Source organism: Lissotriton vulgaris, chromosome 2_2 (genome assembly GCF_964263255.1).
Source record: "Lissotriton vulgaris chromosome 2_2, aLisVul1.2, whole genome shotgun sequence".
NCBI classification, from domain to species: Eukaryota; Metazoa; Chordata; class Amphibia; order Caudata; family Salamandridae; genus Lissotriton; species Lissotriton vulgaris.
In genome coordinates this window covers 322,842,347-322,862,107 of record NC_141688.1, presented here as the reverse complement: position 1 = coordinate 322,862,107, position 19,761 = coordinate 322,842,347, and the positions used below count along the sequence as shown (strand labels likewise).

The following is a 19,761-nucleotide window of genomic DNA, read 5'->3' as shown; positions in this document are numbered from 1 at the left end:
CACGCCCCGGGCACTCCTGGTGCACTGTACTAGGGTTTGACAGTAAACCAAATAAGCCAATCATGGAATCCAATCACTACAGCAATTTACACAAGGAGCACTTGCACTGTGGCACTGGTTGGCAGTGGCACAGTGCTCTGAGCATCTAACACCAGCAAAAACACATGAGGCAACAGCAAAAATGGAAGGGAGACCCACGCCAATGGTGCCAGGTCTAACAACCCTTAACTAACAACTTATAACTGACTCATCATCACCAGCAACCCTTAACTATCATCACCAGTAACCCTTAACTAGCAACTCATAACTGACTCATCATCCACAGAAACTCTTAACTAGCAACTTATAACTGACCCATTATCCCCAGCAACCCTTAACTAAAAATATCACCAGCAACCCTTTACTAGCAATTCATAACTGACCCATCATCACCAGCGACCCTTAACTAACATCACCAGCAACCCTTTACTAGCATTTCATAACTGACCCATCATCACCAGCAAGCCTTAACTAGCAACTCCGCCCACCCCTACTCTGTAGCCCCCTCGGTGCGGGTGGGGGGTCCGAGTTGCAGGGGGCACTCTCAGCAGAGTAGTCTGGTCTGAGAGCTTCTGACTGAATGCAGAGGGGAGCCGCTCCATGTAACTTGCAGGGCCCCCCTAAAATTTCCTGACACCCTTGCCTTCGGAGGCATTTATTTTCAGTGATAGTTTCTAAACATGAACCTGGGAACATTCATGCTGCCCCAATACGGAAAACAATGTCACTAGTGAACCAAGAGGCAAGTCATTTGTCGGTTGTTATTTAAACGGAACAACGTTATAGTTTAATAAATAAAACACAAGGGAAGGTTTTCTGCAGCTCACCTCGTAAACTCGTATATTTTAAGGGGCTCTCATGTGCGGTAATGAAGAACTAGGAGGCAAAGTGAAATTAACTATTAGTCTAGGATCACACGATTTCGTCAAGTGGGGAAGCCGGGACTGGTGCCAGGTGTTCTGGTTTCACATTTTGTAATTCAGCCCCCAGATGAGTATCTCTTTCCCTCTCACATTTTACAATAGAAGTTAATGCTTTAGCTTTAATTCTTGGGCCCTTATTTATGAGCCCTTGCGTCAGTTTTGCGCCGCCGGTGCATCACTTTTTGTGACGCACCAGCGGCGTAAAATATGCGCGTTGTTGCGCCATATTTAAAAAGTGACACATCTAGGTAGATGCGTCACTTTTTAAACCCCTGCGCCACATTATACCTGCGTCAGGTATAATGTATGCAGAGGGGGCGTTCCCCCGCAAAAAGCCTCGTAATAGTGACGCAGTGAAATCTATGAGATTTCACTGCGTCACTTTTAGGATGCTGTTGCGTCAAAATCTTGCGCCTGCCTCACAGCAGGCGTAAGACTGACGCAAGCCCTTTCACCATGTGAAAGGACGCATTGCTGGAGTTGCGTCACTTTTGTGACACACTCCAGCAATGCGTCACTTTTGCGCTTACAGATACGTCAGAAATACTGACGGATCTGTAACTCCTTGAGACATTATGCGTCATACATTAAATATGACGCATCATTGGTGTCGCAAGGAGTGCGCAGTGAAAAGTGATGCATCGCTGTTTTCACGCAGCGATGCGTCACTTTTCATAAATGAGGCCCCTGGTGCTTGAAAATAGAGCGTTGGCGGCAGACAGAAGTCACGTGAAGGCTCGGTTTGTTGTCCACTATCTTGGCGAGTAGCGATAATTCTTCCACCGGACACCTGGACACACACACACCTGCCCACGCTAGTTCTCCCCGAGGACGAGAGCCTTGTGTCCCCTTAAGAGATATTTGTACGTGTTTTTTATGACACGGATGCGTTCCTAAGAATGTGGCATCGGTTGATTGTACCTCATGAACTGTGAATATGCGCAGCCAGAACCTATGTACATTGGGAGGCTGCCTTCAGACGCGACTCTGTCGATGCTCGCCCGACACTTCAATTCATTAAACCGACTTGTTCCTGTTTTGCGAAACGCCTCTTGTCTTTGCATTTTTTTCTGGTAAATTCTGAACCGAGCAACAGGCTGAAGATGAAATATTTTTAGCAGAGAACCCAGCAGGCTTTAGAAGGGGATCGGAGCGTGGGACTGGCCTTTCGTTTCTGCTCTTCAGGTATTGAATAGACGAGACAAAGGAAGCCCGGTTCTTTTCAAGCTCGTTGATTTGGATTCAGCTGATTTGGCGGGCGGGATGTACTTTGGCTCGCGCTGGGTCTGCTCGGGCCCCTGCCTGCAGCCTTGGGGAAGCCATGCCTGCTGGAATGCGCTCTGGGTCTGGGGAGCGTGAGCGGAGAGCTGTTTGATAACTACTGGTGTGCAGCGAGGGGGCATAACCCCCCCGCCCCCTGCCTTCTTCATTGTTCTGCATGCTGCTGGACCATCCCTAGATCGACGGGATGTACCTTGCCCGAAGCTTGCTCATTCGCATATTTCCATCCTGTTATGTGCAGACGACGCCGCGTTGCTCTCTCCCACCGAGCTGTCCCTGCATAGAGTGATTAAAGACTTCCTTGACTGTTGTGTAAAGAAGCATTTACCATCCATGCTTCTAAGACTGCATTTATGAAACTCAAACCAGGGGGCGCCCTCTTATAGACTGACTGATCCAGAGACCCATCGCAGCTTCTACGTGTATCTGGAGCGCTCGGACCACGAGTGGGAAATGGAGAAACAACTGATTTGAATTTGTACAGCGTTATATGTATCATGTAAAGTTGTACAAATGTTATTGATCTGATGCATTTCCTTTTTAAGTGAAGTTTGTAGGCATCGTAGTGTCCTTTGTAATGACAAACGCCGGGAGCAATATTCATCCCGATGCCGACTCACCCCTCTCTCCGTCCCTTTTGTCTCCCTGCTTCGAGAGGATAGCGATGGTGACTGCCAACGCTGCCCTCAGTCCTCACCCCTCCCAGGCTTTACTCTGCTTTAATCAATAGACCGCCATGTGCCTTCCTTGTATCTCCTCCCACTAGAGTTTGCCAGCTTCACCACAACCAGTTGTATCTACTGCCTCTCCCCCGCCAGTAGATTCACGCCAGTCGGACCCTTCCAATGAACAACTTCAGGAAACTCCTGAAACCTGCCTCTTCTCCTCTTAATCTGCTGTTGCCCTTCTCTCCCTTACTGTGTCTGCTTAGCGCCTTGACACCTTTGGGTATAGTGCGCTTGACAAATGCTATCTTATCTGATCTTATCTTACAATGACCCAGTTAGTATCTTTGTCTGACAGATCACAGCAGTCAATTCTCTTTCTGTCAAACGCCAGAGCACCCTCTCGGTGACTGGTGCCCGGTGCAAATCAACATAACAAGAGGTCGCAGAAGAGTAGACTGGTCCAACAGACCACACTAGGTGATCCACTTCCAGTAGATCACGCCAGGTGATCCACTTCCAGTAGATCACACCAGGTGATCCACTTCCAGTAGATCACGACAGGTGATCCACTTCCAGTAGATCACGACAGGTGATCCACTTCCAGTAGATCACACCAGGTGATCCACTTCCAGTAGATCACGACAGGTGATCCACTTCCAGTAGATCACGACAGGTGATCCCCTTCCAGTAGACCACACCAGGTGATCCACTTATAGTACATCACACCAGGTGATCCCCTTCCAGTAGATCACACCAGGTGATCCACTTCAAGTAGATCACACCAAGTTATTCCCTTCCAGTAGATCACACCAGGTGATCCCCTTCCAGTAGATCACACCAGGTGATCCACTTCAAGTGGATTTCACTAGACAATCCCTGTCCTGTAGACTGATCCACATGCCCCTCTTCCCATATATTGCATCAGACAACCCCCCCCAGATCATGCCAGCTTATCATTCAATAGTAGTCACACCAGCGGATCCCTTCAGTACATCCCCCCACATTATCCCTTCCTCGCAGATTATATCAGATGGTCCCCATCGAGTAGATGGCACCAGATCTCCCCCTTCCAGTGGACCATACAGATTATCCACCATAAGCCACACAAGGCGATCCCTTTCCAGTAGCGTCACGCGGCTCAGTTCGGCCCGGGGAGAAGCGCTGCTCTTTCAATTTGTACACATTTCCTAAGTTGCTGCCTCTTTCACACAATGAGTTGTTAACACACATTTGCGTGCGCGACAGAGCAGGATTAGTTTCCATGAAGCTACATGGCCCACACATTCAACTTCATAAGAACACTTTCACCGCACATTCAACATCCCGCACAAACTCTGAGCATACCTTGCGCAAATGTGATTGTTTGTTGTGTGTCCATGCGGCTACCAGCTATCAATAGATCATAAACAATGGCTTTTATCGCTGGATTTCCAGCGATAATTGCACATTTCCCCGCTATCGCCGGATTTTTTATCGCTGTTGAGATATGCATTGATAATAACACGTTATCTTGCCGATTACATCGGGCGATAGCCGTCATTAAACAAATTTGAGCTAAGCGCGCACTGCGATGTTTATCGCAGTTTGCTGTAGATAAGCCCCTACATTCTTTCCTTTCAGTTTAACGGGGGTTGAGTCATCCTATAGGGGACTCTTGGCAGAACGCATACATACACCCTGGGCATTTAGCTTAGGGAACGCAAAGTAGGAGCATGCCAAACGTTCCTTGTATGCTCACATATATACATTGTTTTAGCAAGATGGTGGAACTCTTTCTTTTGTTCACTGTCCTTATACTGCTAATCTCTTTTATCTGCTTCTGTCCATTGGTCATTGCAGCACATATATTCTACACAAGAATTACGAAGGTTCAATAAATATTGAAAACACCCCTCGGTGTATTCTTTGTATACTTCTCAGAGAGAGCAAGAGAGATTGAGCGAAGGGGTTCTAGATCTGTTTCCACGATTCCTGGGGCGTCTAGGGCGTCATGTTCTGTGGTTGCCCAAGCCATTCGCTGCCTGTCTAGGTTTAGGGGTGCCAATGGTGGCCCTCTGAGCTAGCGGGTCTATAGGACAACATGTCCTGAGGGAGAGTACAGAATCAGTCTGACACCATCCCAAAGTTTATGTTACCCAACAAACGTGCTTTCCTACTGGAAAGCGGAAACTATGCCATAGTCGATCACACCACATTTTCCTTCACTAATAGTCGCAACATATGATCTCCTTCCAAGAGATTACACAAGAGTAGTCCCTTCTAGTAGATCACACCAGATGATCCTCTTCCAAAGGATTGCACCAGAAAGTCCCCCTACCAGTTGATTACTCCAGAATACCCTTCATCAGGAGTCACATCAGATGACCCCTTCCAGTAGATCCCATCAGCCATTGCTCTGCTACTAATCCTGACCTGACCCCCTTCCAGTTGATTGTATCAGATTGTTGGACAGGCCACATGGAAGGCCGCTCTCCCCCAGCCCGACCCGGCCTCAGCCCGGTCCCGCAGGAACCACACACCACTCTTGCACGGCCTCCGTCCCCTCAGGGACCCCTGCCCTCGAGTATGTCAACCTCGTGGGCCCGATCCACTGCCCGTCTACGCGCCCATCCCGGGGCGCCATCTTGGACACTCCACCACGTGGCCGCCTGGCCTCCGGCCGACCTCAACCCTGGGCCTGGCCAGGCCTCAGACATCCCGGCACCACTCTCCACCCAGGAGGTGAGCGGGCTACTTGGCAAGTCAATGGGAGAAAGAGGTGTCGATGGCTCTCCCCCGCCAAGTGCCGCTCACCCATCGCCTCCCCGGGCACTGGCTCCACCTCCCTGCTGTGTGTCTGGACTCCCTCATCCCGGACCCCCCAACCTCCAAGTGCGAGGGTCCGGACATCAAAGCACACCAGCCCTATAACTGGGGCAGCTCCAGAGCAGGAAGGCAGTTGTATCTTGGAGTCGAGAGACGTAAAGAGGAACTCATCCTGGACGGACTACTGGCGCTGCCGTAGCTCTGTCTTGTGCACCATCGTCCTGCCTGTTGGCGCTGCCACAGCCTTCGTAATCTTCATCACCTTCATCGTCGTCGGGACCTGCTGGCGTGGCCGCGGACCGTTGTAACCGCCATCTTCACCGGGACCTGCAGGCTCCGCCGCGGACCGTCGTTTTCCTTCGTCCATCTCGGGACCTGCCTGGCTCCGCCGCGGCCCGATCATCTAGAACGCCGAGCTCGAGGATTGAGAGCTATTTTCCACTCATTGGTAACAAAGACTGTCCCGCTACCCCTTTTTCCTAAGCCAGAGACTAGAACCGAGGGGACCCCTGAGTCCAGACCTCCTTGTATCCATCATCGTAACCTAAGAATTGCATATAAAGTCTCGTTAACCTTCAAACTTGTGTGGTGTCCGTCTGTGGGGGGGAAGTTACTTGTCTGTACAGTCGTTGGAGACGGCTCTCCCTGGAGACCTCTCCCCGTAACCTCGGCCGACCCTCCCGGTCCGTCTAACATTGGTGGCCAGCGGCGCGATCCGAATCACCGCATAAACGTACAGAGAGTAGCTCACCCCACGACGAAGTCACAATGACCACGAAAGAAAGCAAATCAACCGAGAAATTCCAAATGGAGAAATTGGAGGAGTACAACCATCGTGAACTAAAACAATTCTGCATCGAACTGGGTATCGCTACCACCGGACTGAGTACCAAGGACGATTTTAAGCATGCCCTAGAATCTTGGGCAGAGACCGGGGCTGCCGGAACCCCTGATCAAAGCACCGCAGAAAAAACAACCACGGCCCCTGAAGGACAAAGAACGGGTCTCTCGCAAGACGAGATCCAGGAAAGAGAAAGAACCCGACTACACGAGCTGGAAATGGCCCGACTCAAAATGGACGTTGAACTTAAGTTGGCCGAACAAAAAATCAACTTAGAGCACCTGCGTCTCCGAGAAGAAAGAGAGGAGAAACAGAGACAAAGGGAGCTCGAGGAAAAGAAACTAGCGTACGAACACGAACGGAACCTAGCCGAGATCAACCTACGCAAGCAGAATAAAGAAGCAGGGGTGCCAGAGCGACCCCCCACCTCAGGGGCCACTGAGAAAAAGGTACACATCCCCAAGGATGTTGTCCGAGAATATTTCAGAGAAGACGACATCCAGCAATGGTTTAAGGCCTATGAAATCGCTATGACTGCACACCGGATCGATAGAAACGACTGGGGAGCCGGTCTATGGGGAAGATTCCTCAATGAGGGCCGCGACACCCTGCTGCAGCTCCCGGACCACCAGATGACCTCCTACGATCATATGAAAGCAGCACTCCTCACCCGCTATGGCCTCACACCCGAGATGTACCGTCAGAGGTTCCGAGACTGCACCCGCATCCCGGGTACAACTTGGGTGGACTATGTAACATACTTTAGCCGAGCCTTCGAGGGCTGGATCAGAGGGAGCAACGTCACGACCTACGAGCAACTATTTAATCTGATGGTATGGGAGCATCTGTCGAACAATTGCTTCATTGAACTCCGCCAGCACCTCCTCGACAGCAAGTTAACGGATCCCCGGCAGCTCGCAGCCGAAGCTGACCGGTGGGAGATCACCAGAGTAGGCCGGAATGGGTCCTACGAACAGAACCGGAACAACAATGGTCAGCACCGACCCAGAGGAGGAGGAGGGGGCCAAGGGCGAGGAAGAGACAACGCCCCGGTCGCCCCCGCTACCAGCACCACCCCCCCGGCCAACCGGGGCAGCACCCCAGCGCGACCGGGGTACAGAGCCAATGTCACGTGTCACCGATGTCAACGAATCGGCCACTATGCGAACGACCCAAACTGCCCGCAGTACCAGAGCCCAAGACCCCGCCAAGTGGCCGCTGCAGCCCTAGGGGAAGAACAGATCTCCGAGGAGCAGGAAGAATACGAACAAGAGCATCAAGAGTGGGAGCCAGCCGCCATGGCTCTAGCCTGCTTAGGGGGGAAAGACATGGTCCCGCGGGTCCCCCTACCCGCTAACACCCAGAAGTACAGCCAATGGGTAAGCATCAATGGACGCCAGGCCGAAGCCCTTCGTGACACCGGGGCCAGTGTAACAGCCGTCCGCTGTCACCTGGTGGCCCCAGAACAATATCTACCGAACATTCTCTGCCCTGTACGATCAGCCGATAACTCGGAAAGCCTGTGCCGGATGGCCTGCGTCCCCTTCGAATGGGGGGGGGTCTCCGGCATGTTGAAAGTAACGGTCCGAGACGATGCCCCCGTAGACTGCCTCCTGGGCAATGACCTTGAAAGCTCTCCGTGGGCCGCCGTGGAGCGAAGAGAACACCTGGGGATGTTGGGCGTCCCAGACTGGGCGTGCGTCACCACCCGTTCCATGGCCGCCCGTGCCCATCACCGCCCAGAAGAACCCGAATGGCCGGCGCCACCGCCTCCGGTCGCCCCAGCCGAAAACACCGACCGTGACATTCCCTCCGAACCAGCTCAACCTACCGACCTCGCTAACCTCGACCAGTGGCCTCAAGAGGGGGGGCCCACGCAAGAACAATTTCGCCAAGAACAAAAGACCTGCCCCTCCCTCGAGGGACTCCGCCAGCAAGCGCTCGCCCAAAGCGCAGGGGATACCTCCGGAACTCATTGGGTCTACTGGGACAATGATCTGCTGTACAGCGAGCAAAGAATCGCCGAGCTGGGGAGCAACCGAGTACTAGTGGTGCCCCTCCGTTTTAGAGACTTCCTGTTAAACCTGGCCCACGATGTCCCCCTGGCAGGTCACCTGGGACAAGATAAAACCTACAGTCGCCTAGTGACCCACTTCTTCTGGCCAAAAATGAGGAACGATGTGCACCAGCATTGCCGATCTTGCCCCACGTGCCAAGCCAGTGGAAAGAGCGGCCGCAAGCTAAAAGCTCCCCTACAACCTTTTCCTGTGGTCACTACCCCGTTTGAGAGAGTCGGAATAGACATTGTGGGGCCCCTGGACCCACGCACAAAACAAGGCCATCGATTCATCTTGGTGCTGGTGGACCACGCCACCCGCTACCCTGAGGCTGTCCCTCTACGGACTGTGACCGCCCCGGTAGTCGGCCGGGCCCTGATGGGGATCTTCTCCCGTGTGGGCTTCCCCCGAGAAGTCGTCAGCGACAGGGGCACGAACTTTATTTCCAAATACATGAAGTCCCTCTGGCAACAGTGCGGGGTCACCTACCGATTCACGACCCCCTATCACCCTCAAGGGAACGGACTCGTTGAGCGGTTCAACCGCACGCTAAAGGGGATGATCGGGGGGTTGGAAGAGCCCCTCCGTCGCCAGTGGGATGTGCTGCTGCCGTGCCTCCTCTTCGCGTATCGAGAGGTCCCCCAGAAATCCCTGGGCTTCAGCCCATTTGAACTGCTGTATGGACACCCAGTGCGGGGGCCACTCAGTCTCGTCAAAGAAGGCTGGGAGCTGCCGCCATCAAAGAACCCTCCAGATGTCTTCCGGTATCTCTTAACCCTCCGCAACCAGACCCGGCGGTTCCGGGAACTAGCAAAAGCCAACCTAGAGGCCAGTCAAGAGGACATGAAAAAGTGGTATGACCGGAATGCCTCATCCATTGAATTTGAACCTGGGCAACAGGTATGGGTGATGTCCCCCACCGAGCCATGTGCACTACAAGACAAATGGACGGGGCCCTTCAAGGTAATCGAGCGCAAGGGCCCTGCCACCTATCTCATCGACATGGAGTCCTCCCGGAACCCACTCCGGGTCCTCCACGCTAACAGATTGAAGCCCCACTTTGTGCGTACAGAACTCAGCCTCCTGATGGCCACAGACACTGGGGCGGAAGAAGACTCCGAGCCCCTCCCTGACCTCCTACGGACTCGGGAACAAGACGGCTCCGTGGATGGGGTCCGACTCTCGGAGACCCTCACCGGAGAGCAACGTCAGGAATGTCAAGCTCTCCTCTCACAGTTCGCCAGCCTGTTCTCCCTCACACCAGGTGTCACTTCCTGGTGTGTGCACGATGTAGATACGGGGGACAGCCCCCCTATCCGCCACCGGGCCTACCGCGTGCCAGATCGGGTACGAGCCTGCATCCAGGAAGAAGTAGCCAAGATGCTCACACTTGGGGTCATCGAGGCTTCGGAAGGCCCCTGGGCCAGCCCTGTCGTACTGGTCCCCAAAGCGGCCACCCCCGGCACCACCCCGGAACTTCGGTTCTGTGTCGACTACCGGGGCTTGAACGCGTTCACCCGGACAGACGCACATCCCATCCCCCGGGCCGATGAACTGATTGACCGCATGGGAGCTGCCCGCTACCTCAGTATCTTCGACCTGACGGCGGGCTACTGGCAGATCGGCCTCACACCCCGGGCGCAAGAACGTTCTGCCTTTTCCACACCCGATGGCCATTACCATTTCACCGTCATGCCCTTCGGCATGAAGAACGCTCCAGCGACATTCCAACGGCTCGTCAATCAGGTCCTGGCGGGGCTCGAAGGATTCAGCGCCGCCTACCTAGACGACATCGCTGTGTACAGCCACCATTGGTCCGAGCACCTCCACCACCTCCGAGCAGTGCTGCAAGCCTTACAGCGGGCTGGCCTCACGATCAAGGCCAGCAAATGTCAAATTGGACAAGGATCTGTGACCTACCTCGGGCACCAGGTGGGAAGCGGGCTGGTGGCTCCTCTGCAGCTAAAAATTGCCGCCATCCAGTCATGGCAGTCCCCCGTCACACAGACCGAGGTACGAGCCTTCCTGGGCCTCACAGGCTACTACCGAAGGTTCGTGAAGGACTATGGTACTATAGTGGGACCCCTCACAGAACTCACGTCGAAAAACCAGCCAAAGAAAGTCAACTGGACACCCGAGTGTCAGGCTGCCTTTGAACAATTGAAAGACGCCATGTGCTCCGCCCCGGTGCTCCAGGCCCCCGACTACAGCCGGGAGTTCATCGTCCAGACGGATGCCTCTGACCATGGCATTGGGGCAGTCCTGTCCCAAGTGAACACCGAAGGCCTGGATCAACCGGTGGCCTTCATTAGCAGACGACTCCTACCGCGAGAACAGCGCTGGAGCACCATAGAGCGGGAGGCCTTCGCTGTGGTATGGGCCCTCAAGAAGCTCCGGCCCTACCTGTTTGGCACACACTTTCGGGTACAGACCGATCACCGACCCCTGCAGTGGCTGATGCAGATGCGGGGGGAAAACCCGAAGTTACTACGCTGGTCCATCTCCCTACAAGGGATGGACTTCACAGTCGAACACCGGCCTGGGCCAGATCACGCCAACGCGGATGGCCTGTCCCGGTTCTTCCGCCTCGACGAGGAGAGTCCCCAAGAGGATGGGTAACTCTCCCCGCCTTCAGCTGGGGGGGACGCATGTTGGACAGGCCACATGGAAGGCCGCTCTCCCCCAGCCCGACCCGGCCTCAGCCCGGTCCCGCAGGAACCACACACCACTCTTGCACGGCCTCCGTCCCCTCAGGGACCCCTGCCCTCGAGTATGTCAACCTCGTGGGCCCGATCCACTGCCCGTCTACGCGCCCATCCCGGGGCGCCATCTTGGACACTCCACCACGTGGCCGCCTGGCCTCCGGCCGACCTCAACCCTGGGCCTGGCCAGGCCTCAGACATCCCGGCACCACTCTCCACCCAGGAGGTGAGCGGGCTACTTGGCAAGTCAATGGGAGAAAGAGGTGTCGATGGCTCTCCCCCGCCAAGTGCCGCTCACCCATCGCCTCCCCGGGCACTGGCTCCACCTCCCTGCTGTGTGTCTGGACTCCCTCATCCCGGACCCCCCGACCTCCAAGTGCGAGGGTCCGGACATCAAAGCACACCAGCCCTATAACTGGGGCAGCTCCAGAGCAGGAAGGCAGTTGTATCTTGGAGTCGAGAGACGTAAAGAGGAACTCATCCTGGACGGACTACTGGCGCTGCCGTAGCTCTGTCTTGTGCACCATCGTCCTGCCTGTTGGCGCTGCCACAGCCTTCGTAATCTTCATCACCTTCATCGTCGTCGGGACCTGCTGGCGTGGCCGCGGACCGTTGTAACCGCCATCTTCACCGGGACCTGCAGGCTCCGCCGCGGACCGTCGTTTTCCTTCGTCCATCTCGGGACCTGCCTGGCTCCGCCGCGGCCCGATCATCTAGAACGCCGAGCTCGAGGATTGAGAGCTATTTTCCACTCATTGGTAACAAAGACTGTCCCGCTACCCCTTTTTCCTAAGCCAGAGACTAGAACCGAGGGGACCCCTGAGTCCAGACCTCCTTGTATCCATCATCGTAACCTAAGAATTGCATATAAAGTCTCGTTAACCTTCAAACTTGTGTGGTGTCCGTCTGTGGGGGGGAAGTTACTTGTCTGTACAGTCGTTGGAGACGGCTCTCCCTGGAGACCTCTCCCCGTAACCTCGGCCGACCCTCCCGGTCCGTCTAACACAGATCATCTCCTTCCAGTAGATCGCACCGCATTATCCCTTCCAGTAGAGAACGCCACATTGTCCTTCACTAAGAGTCACATCAGCTGGCCCCCTTCCAATCGATCACATCCGAAACTGCTCCGCTACTAGTCATGACTCTTGTCCAGTAGATCACACTAGAGTATCCTCCACTAACAGACCAGCAGATCCCTTCCAGTAGAACACACCAGAGTCACAACTGATGAACGCTTCCAGTAGGTCAAACTGCATTATGCCTTCTAGTAGATCACACCTGTAGGGAAGTGCCCCTTTTTGCATGGTTACCCCCAAACCTTTAGCCAGATACCTGATGCCAACTTGACTGAGTGTGTGCTGGGATCCTGCTAACCAGGCACAGCACCTGTGTTCCTTCCCAAAACTGTACCTTTGATCCCACAATTGGCACACCCTGGCCACAGGTAAGCCCCTTGCAAAAGGTATCATGGTTACCAAGGGCACTGTGGCCAGGGAAGGCCTCTAAGGGCTGTAGCACCAATTGTGCCACCTTTAGAGGCCCTGTACCTTAACCCCCCACAACTGCCTTTGCAGGCTGCGTGTTTAAGTGTAGAGAACATTGAAGAGTCGACATGGCCAGATGACCCTCTTCCAGTATTTTGTACCACAGTATCCTTTCCCTCACCCTGAGATCCTGGCTCACCTGCCGCTCACTTGGATGTCCTGCCCATTCTTCTTCCACTTCACCTCAGCGTCGGGGTTGGCCACCTCTACCACCAACTTAATTTTCTGACCTTTGTCCACTTGATAAGCAGCATCCAACTTCTTCAAAAAAGCTGTGAAGAAAAATGGAATGTTTATAAAAGTGTGTGTGACAATCTTTTCTGTGCATATAGATGTCACTGCCTGAGTGCTTTCCGCTGGCTTGCTGCCCGCTGTTCCATTTTAGTCACTTCCCGGTTCCCCCTGTACTGCCCAGATGGTTTCTTCTATTCCTTTCTCTCACACACCTATGTCCTCTACCAACCTATCTCTCTGTATAACTTTAGGGATAGTTCTAAGAGGTTTCCCTGTCTCTGTCTAAGCGATCTTAGTGCTTCAAATTAATTGCTTTCTGTTTTATCTACAATTTGTTGCTCTGGAACCTGATTTTCTAAAGTGTTTGGTTATAATCCCTCTCCATGGCTAGGGGTGCATGCAGGTGTCGAGGGTTCTGGCGCAGATATCGCCTGGAAAGGCCACCCCAGTAAGAGACATGGAGTCCACTCATGACTGACCCCTGTCCTTCCCTTCCCAAGGCCAGTTTTAGGAAAGGCTAACAGTCTAGAAGGCTAGGCCAGGGTAAGGCATAGGCTGCTAGCTTAGGACTGCAGAAAGTTTTAGGAATAGAGGGGTAGCCTAGATCCCTAGGTCAGAAAAATGCAGAAATTGGAGTGATTGGACTGTAGACCAATCATAGGGAGAGAGTGGTAACAGACTAGAACACTCTCGGCCAGTCTTAGAGAGAGGATGGTAGCCTAGAACTGTAGACCAGTTTTGGGAAGTTGCTGTAGCCTAGGACTCTAGGCCAGTGTTGGGGAGAGACTGGAAGCCCAGGACTTTGGGCCAGTATTAGGTAGAGATTGAAAGCCTAGAACTTCAGGCCAGTGTTAGAGAGAGAGGACGTAGAGGCTGATAGTCTAGGGATCCAGTCCAGTGTTAGGCAGAGGTTCATGGCCTGGGCCTCCAGGACAGTGTTAGTGAGTGGTCAATGGCCTAAAACCCTGTAATAAAGAAGACGACACAAACATAAAATGAACTCATTGTTTGTTTTTTATTCAGGCAAGAAACCATTCAGAGCTTAGTAGAATCAAAAGGGTGAAGCATGAAATAAAGGTTAAGGATGGTGCCAATCTGATAAAATACAGCTGAGAGGGGTACCATTCAGCGTGAGAGATGACTTGTTAAAAGAATTAGAAAGTCTAGCTGAAGGAGGTATCATTGAACCTGTTGGGTCATCACTTTGGCTTGCCCCCGTAGTTGTTGCCCACAAAAAAATGGAGGCTTAGGGGTATGTGTGTATGTCCGTGCACTCAATCAAGAGATTTGAGTAGACTCCCATCCTGTACCAAACATTTGCAAAATGCTGGCGTCGATTGCTAGTCTCAAGTTTTTTTTACAAAACTTGACTTTGTTTCAACATATCATCAGGTTGAAAAAGAACCTGATCCAGGACATTTTACTGCATTTGTTTCTCCGTGGGGCACATTTCAGTTCAGTTGGATGACATTTGGCTTGGAGTCGGCTGCATCAGTATTTTTAAAGGGTGATTTCAAGTTGCTGAAGGAAATTAAAAATATTGCTATCTTTCAAGACGATGTCTTGATTTACGGTTAAGAACGACAAACTCATGATAAAACTCTAAAAGAAGTACTAGATATATTTAAAAAAACAGGGTACTGTTCTTAAAAGAGAGAAGTGTGAATTCTTAAAAGATATGTTGGAATACCTTGGCTATGTAATTTGAAGTTCAGGTATCAAACACAAACCTGGATTGGTAAATACTATTCTAGATGCAACTCCTTCAACTGACAAGAAGGGAGAAAAATCTTTTTTAGGTTTGAGTGATGTTTCACATTTCATTTATAATTTTGCTGCTAACGTCAGACCCATATCAAATGTGTTAAAGAAAAAGGTTGAATTTGAGTGGACTGATGATTGTAAGAAGGCCTTTCAGTGGTTGAAATCTCAGCTGTCTTGTGTTCGAGCACTCAAACCGTATGATGCTACCCTTTCATCATATGCCAGCGGTGGATGCCAGCAAGTTTGGTTTGGGTGCGGTCTTGATACAAAATTCTGGGAAGGATGATCATACTTTTGGTTTTGCCTCCAGGGTACTCCGAGATGCAGAAATACACTACTTCATTTTTGAAAAGGATTTGTTAGCATGCCGGTGAGCCACAGAAGACATTGGCAGCTATCTGTGGGAGAGGCGGGTTATCCTTCAAACAGACCACAAACCATTGGTGTTTCTGAGTCGTATCAATTCTAAAAATAAAGCACCCAGAATAGAGAGATTTACTGCAAGGGTTCTACAATTTTAGTTTGAAGTAGTTCATGTACCGGGAAGGAATATTAGCGCTGACTATTTTTCACGCCAGTGTGTTCATTTTCAGAATCTAAATGGAAAACAGCTACCAAGGAGGATGTGTTGTTACAAGAAGTTTGTGTGTACACCAAGGAGTGTGTGTTGTAACAGAGGTTGGTGTGTCAACCAAGGAGTGTGTGTTGTTACAAGAGGTTGGTGTGAACTCCAAGGAGGATGTGTTGTTACAGAGGTTGGTGTGTCCACCAAGGAGGATGTGTTGTTACAAGAGGTTGGTGTGAACTCCAAGGAGGATGTGTTGTTACAGAGGTTGGTGTGAACTCCAAGGAGGATGTGTTGTTACAAGAGGTTGGTGTGTACACCAAGGAGTGTGTGTTGTTATGAGAGGTTGTTGTGTACACCAAGGAGGATGTGTTGTTACAAGAGGTTGTTGTGTACACCAAGAAGGATTTGTTGTTACAAGAGGTTGGTGTGTACACCAAAGCGGATGTGTTGTTACAAGAGGTTGGTGTGTACACCAAGGAGTGTGTGTTGTAACAGAGGTTGGTGTGTACTCCAAGGAGGATGTGTTGTTACAAGAGATTGGTGTGTACACTGTAGGAAGGTACATCCTGACTATGGTTGCCCCCAACTTTTTGCCCTGTGTTTTAGCTGGTTTTGGACATAGTCGACCTGGGACCCTGCCAATCAGGACCCCAGGCCTACTGCTCTCTCTTTAAAATGGATTCCATGTACCCTAGGTACATTTCCAATTGGTACTGGGCCACCTTATCAGACCCTGTAACTCAGGGCATAGGTGTACCCAGGGCTGCCAGGGGCTGCAGCATGTATTATGCCACCCCTGGCTGGCCTCCTAAATTTGACACAACTGGCTGCATGACAGCTGGGGCAAAGTCGTGTAATCACCCTTTGCTGTAGGTGTAGTATACCTATACCTAACCCTAAAATGGACACACAGATTCCTATCAGTCACTCCTATGGCAGGCCTTGACAATCCTGAAGGCAGAGTGCTTGGAATCGTGTGAGATGGTGCTCTGGCATGAGCTGAGCCTGTCTGCAGCTTGCGGAACCAAGTCATAATAGCTGTTCCATGATATCGCATACCATATACTCTTAAGTGCATTATAATCCTCGCGGTTAAATGCTAACTTTGGTATTGCTTTATCAAAACATGTCGAGTAAGGTGTCATACGAATTGGAATACTAACCCCTCGCCAATTCTGGCGACGGGGTTAGCATTCCACCCTTCTAGAGGGACACGACATGTATGTAACTGTGAACCCCGGTTAAAGTTAACTGAAGCCTCAGCTCCACAAAATGGATGCTGCCACCACAGACACGAGTCTGACCTCCTGCTGCTGGGAGTCCTTCCAGCGAGGGAGGCCTGGACAAAGGGTTTCCTGTCCGGGGCGGTGCTAGCACCGTCCCAGACATGGTTTTGTGTATCCTGGGTAGGCAGGGCTTTTCAGGAAGGTGACTGCTGAGTGGCACCCCGGTGCTCACTACGCATAGGCCAGTCAGAACCAGTTCCAGGGGCACACCAGCCCCTGGCCTGGGGAAGTCCGGCAGGGGAGAGGGGTGTAACCACCCCCCTCCTGGTCCCACCCATAGGCAGGACCTAGTCACCGGGTCAGCCCCCTTTTTTAGTATAAAGATAGGAGCGGGCCCCCTGTTCAAATTAGATCATCTTTGGAATCAAGATACCACTTTCTTCGAAAGGACTTCACGATTTCTTCTTCAAGATTCTCCCTTGTGGCTAAGGAGTAGTCACCCTGCATCCGCAGGCACCATCCTAAAGAACACTGCGGTCTGCTGCAAGTCCTTCATCACGAATCCGACGACCCAGCTCGACGAGACCCGGCTTCCCTGGCACCTCTGACCTCTACTCACCTCTACAGCCCAGCTGAGAACCGTGAGTGCGACGAGACCTCAAGGGACCGACGATCGCCAAGACTGCACGACATCTTTACTGCAAGCCCACCGTGTCCTCCACTGGTGAGTGCTTTGGGGTCCGAGAAGCCCCGACCCTGCGCAGCTCCAGCACCCAAGATCAGCCCCCCTGCATCTCCACGATCTGCGTGGGGCCCTTCTGCTGTTTGCTGTGCACCGCGTTGTTTGGCTACTAGCCGGCTGGCTTGTGGCCCTCTGAACGACGCCCAACGACTTCACGACTGCTGGTCTGGTTGCTCCAGGCTGGCCTTTGCTTCCTTCTTCAAGAGAGGCACCCCGGACCCTCCTGGTCCACTCCAGACGCCATTTTTAGGTCCACCGCGTGGGCTTGAATTTGCCAAGGCTTTGTTGCCCAATCCTGGGTCCAGCGACGCCGACAGCTTCTATCTTCGTGGGACAGCTCGATCCTCCATCCTGGTCGCCGACAACGCCTCCTGGTCCGTGAGATCTTCGAGTCAAGCGTCACCCACTCACCTAGTCGAGGTGGCTACCATCCGGTGCCCTCCTGGTGCCCACTGACTACTGGCTAGTAGTCTCGAACTTGGTCCCCTCTGCTTTCAGGTGTCATCTATCTTCAAGATCCAGGCTTGGATCCGACTGAACTTTCTTCACTGGTCACCGGCCAGCATCTTTTCTTCCGGCTCCTGGTCCGTCTACGAGGATTCCCGACGTCTTTTCAGACCTATGCAGCTGCAGCCCCTGGGCTAGGTAACTTCGGCATTTCGGTGCCCCAGCATAGCCTCACTATCCAAGGGTCAGAATCTACTTTCGTTTTCTCCCTACCAGGTCGGGTTCGCCCGAGAACACTAACTTTCTAATTCCTAGCTACCATAGACTTTTGTCCCGCATCTCGCGTGAGAGTGCACACACTGCACCCGAGTCCCCTAGGCCTCCTAGACATAATCTAACGATTCCCTAGTCAAGTCCTAGCGATTCCAAAAGCTATTAGTACTGTACTTACCTGCTAGGAATTTCGCATTCCACTTTCAGAGTATATGGTTTTCCGTGCCCCTCGGGCATTTGTATATACTGTGCTAACTTAAGTATTTTTGTAAGAGTTTTGGTTTGTGCTTAGTACCCTGTCCTCATAAAGAGTACAGGGCTGTTGTGATCTTTAAATAAATAACTGTTTATTTTCATAACACTTGTGTGGTGTCCTTTCACTTGGTATTCAAGGGGTATATGTGTGGTAAACAGCTGGCTTAACGCGCCCTCTCGAGTCTTTAGCCTTAGACTGCTCGTATCCACGCTACTAGGATAGCTGGTCTATAAGGTTGACTTACAACCAATCATCAATAAGGGTTGCTGGACTGATACATAGTGTTCACTAGAATAGTGAGCACTGCATATCAGGCCACCTTCTCACATTGGTGAGCAGCGGTTGGGATTTGAGCTTGCTGTTGTTTTACCACACGTATCCTAAGAATATCTTGTTGAAAGATCACATAAAGGACTGTTAGGTACATATAACTAAAGCTTAGAATACTCTGAGTTCTACTGAACCAGCTGTTGTAGCTCCTCAAGGCTTAGCACACCTTGGCTGCAACTCTTAGCAAGGGATCAGTAGGTAAACACATAGTGTAGGTAGGTGCATCACTTACACCACACTAGAATCAGCATGTCAGACAAAGGAGGAAACTCTGAGTATCCCCTTGTGTCAGTGGACCTTCCACAGGTCACTTCTAAATATGCTGCTCTTAGCTTCCATGAGATGAGACAAGTGTGTACTCTCAGGAAACTAAAACAGGGGTCTAACCCCACCACTTCCTTTCTGATTGGTCTCTTAGAGGCTTATGATGCCAGTAGGGCTGGTAACCCAGACCCTTCTAATCCAGAAGGAAGTTTGCCCTCCTTACAGGGTCCCTTTGATATCCATCCCCTCCATGAGGCAGATGATGCTGAGGAGGAGGATGAGTTGTCTGGGGATGAGGCAGATAAGGGACAGGTAGAGGTCAGTAGACTAACCCGGACCAACTTAAGCAGACATGAGAGGGACTCTAGGGGAGCCCTGGGGCCACTCTCAGGTCAGCTTAACATTGGGAATGGACGAGTTAGGTCTCTATCTAGAGGCTCTAACAGATCCCTTCATACCAATGGCTCTCAACGTTCCTCTCAAAGGGGAATGACATCTCCCCAGAGGAGAGTGTATGAGGCAAAGGAAAAGGCAGCCAATCTGAGGATTGAAAGGGAAGAACTTGCCCTGGCCAAAGAAAGGCTTGCCTTTGCTAGAGAGCAACAATTGAGTGGGGCAGTCCCCACTGGTGGCAGCAATAATCCTAGCAATAGGGAAAGGAGTTTTGATAAAAAGCACCTGAATAAGATAGTGCCCCCCTTTAAAGAAGGGGATGACATCCACAAATGGATTACTGCTTTGGAGAGAGCCTGCACTGTGCAGGGTGTTCCCCAAAGTCAGTGGGCAGCTATCTTGTG

At 51.9% G+C, this 19,761-nt stretch overlaps 1 protein-coding gene across 1 annotated transcript in view; it reads right to left on the bottom strand.

The window, feature by feature from the left end:
- MYBPC3 (myosin binding protein C3) overlaps positions 1-19,761 on the bottom strand; it is a 412,405-nt gene that overhangs the window by 216,685 nt on the left and 175,959 nt on the right. The window contains exon 13 of the mRNA XM_086959710.1: positions 13,000-13,132. Coding sequence (XP_086815836.1) covers positions 13,000-13,132 — 133 coding nt within the window. The remainder of the gene's footprint in view (positions 1-12,999; positions 13,133-19,761) is intronic.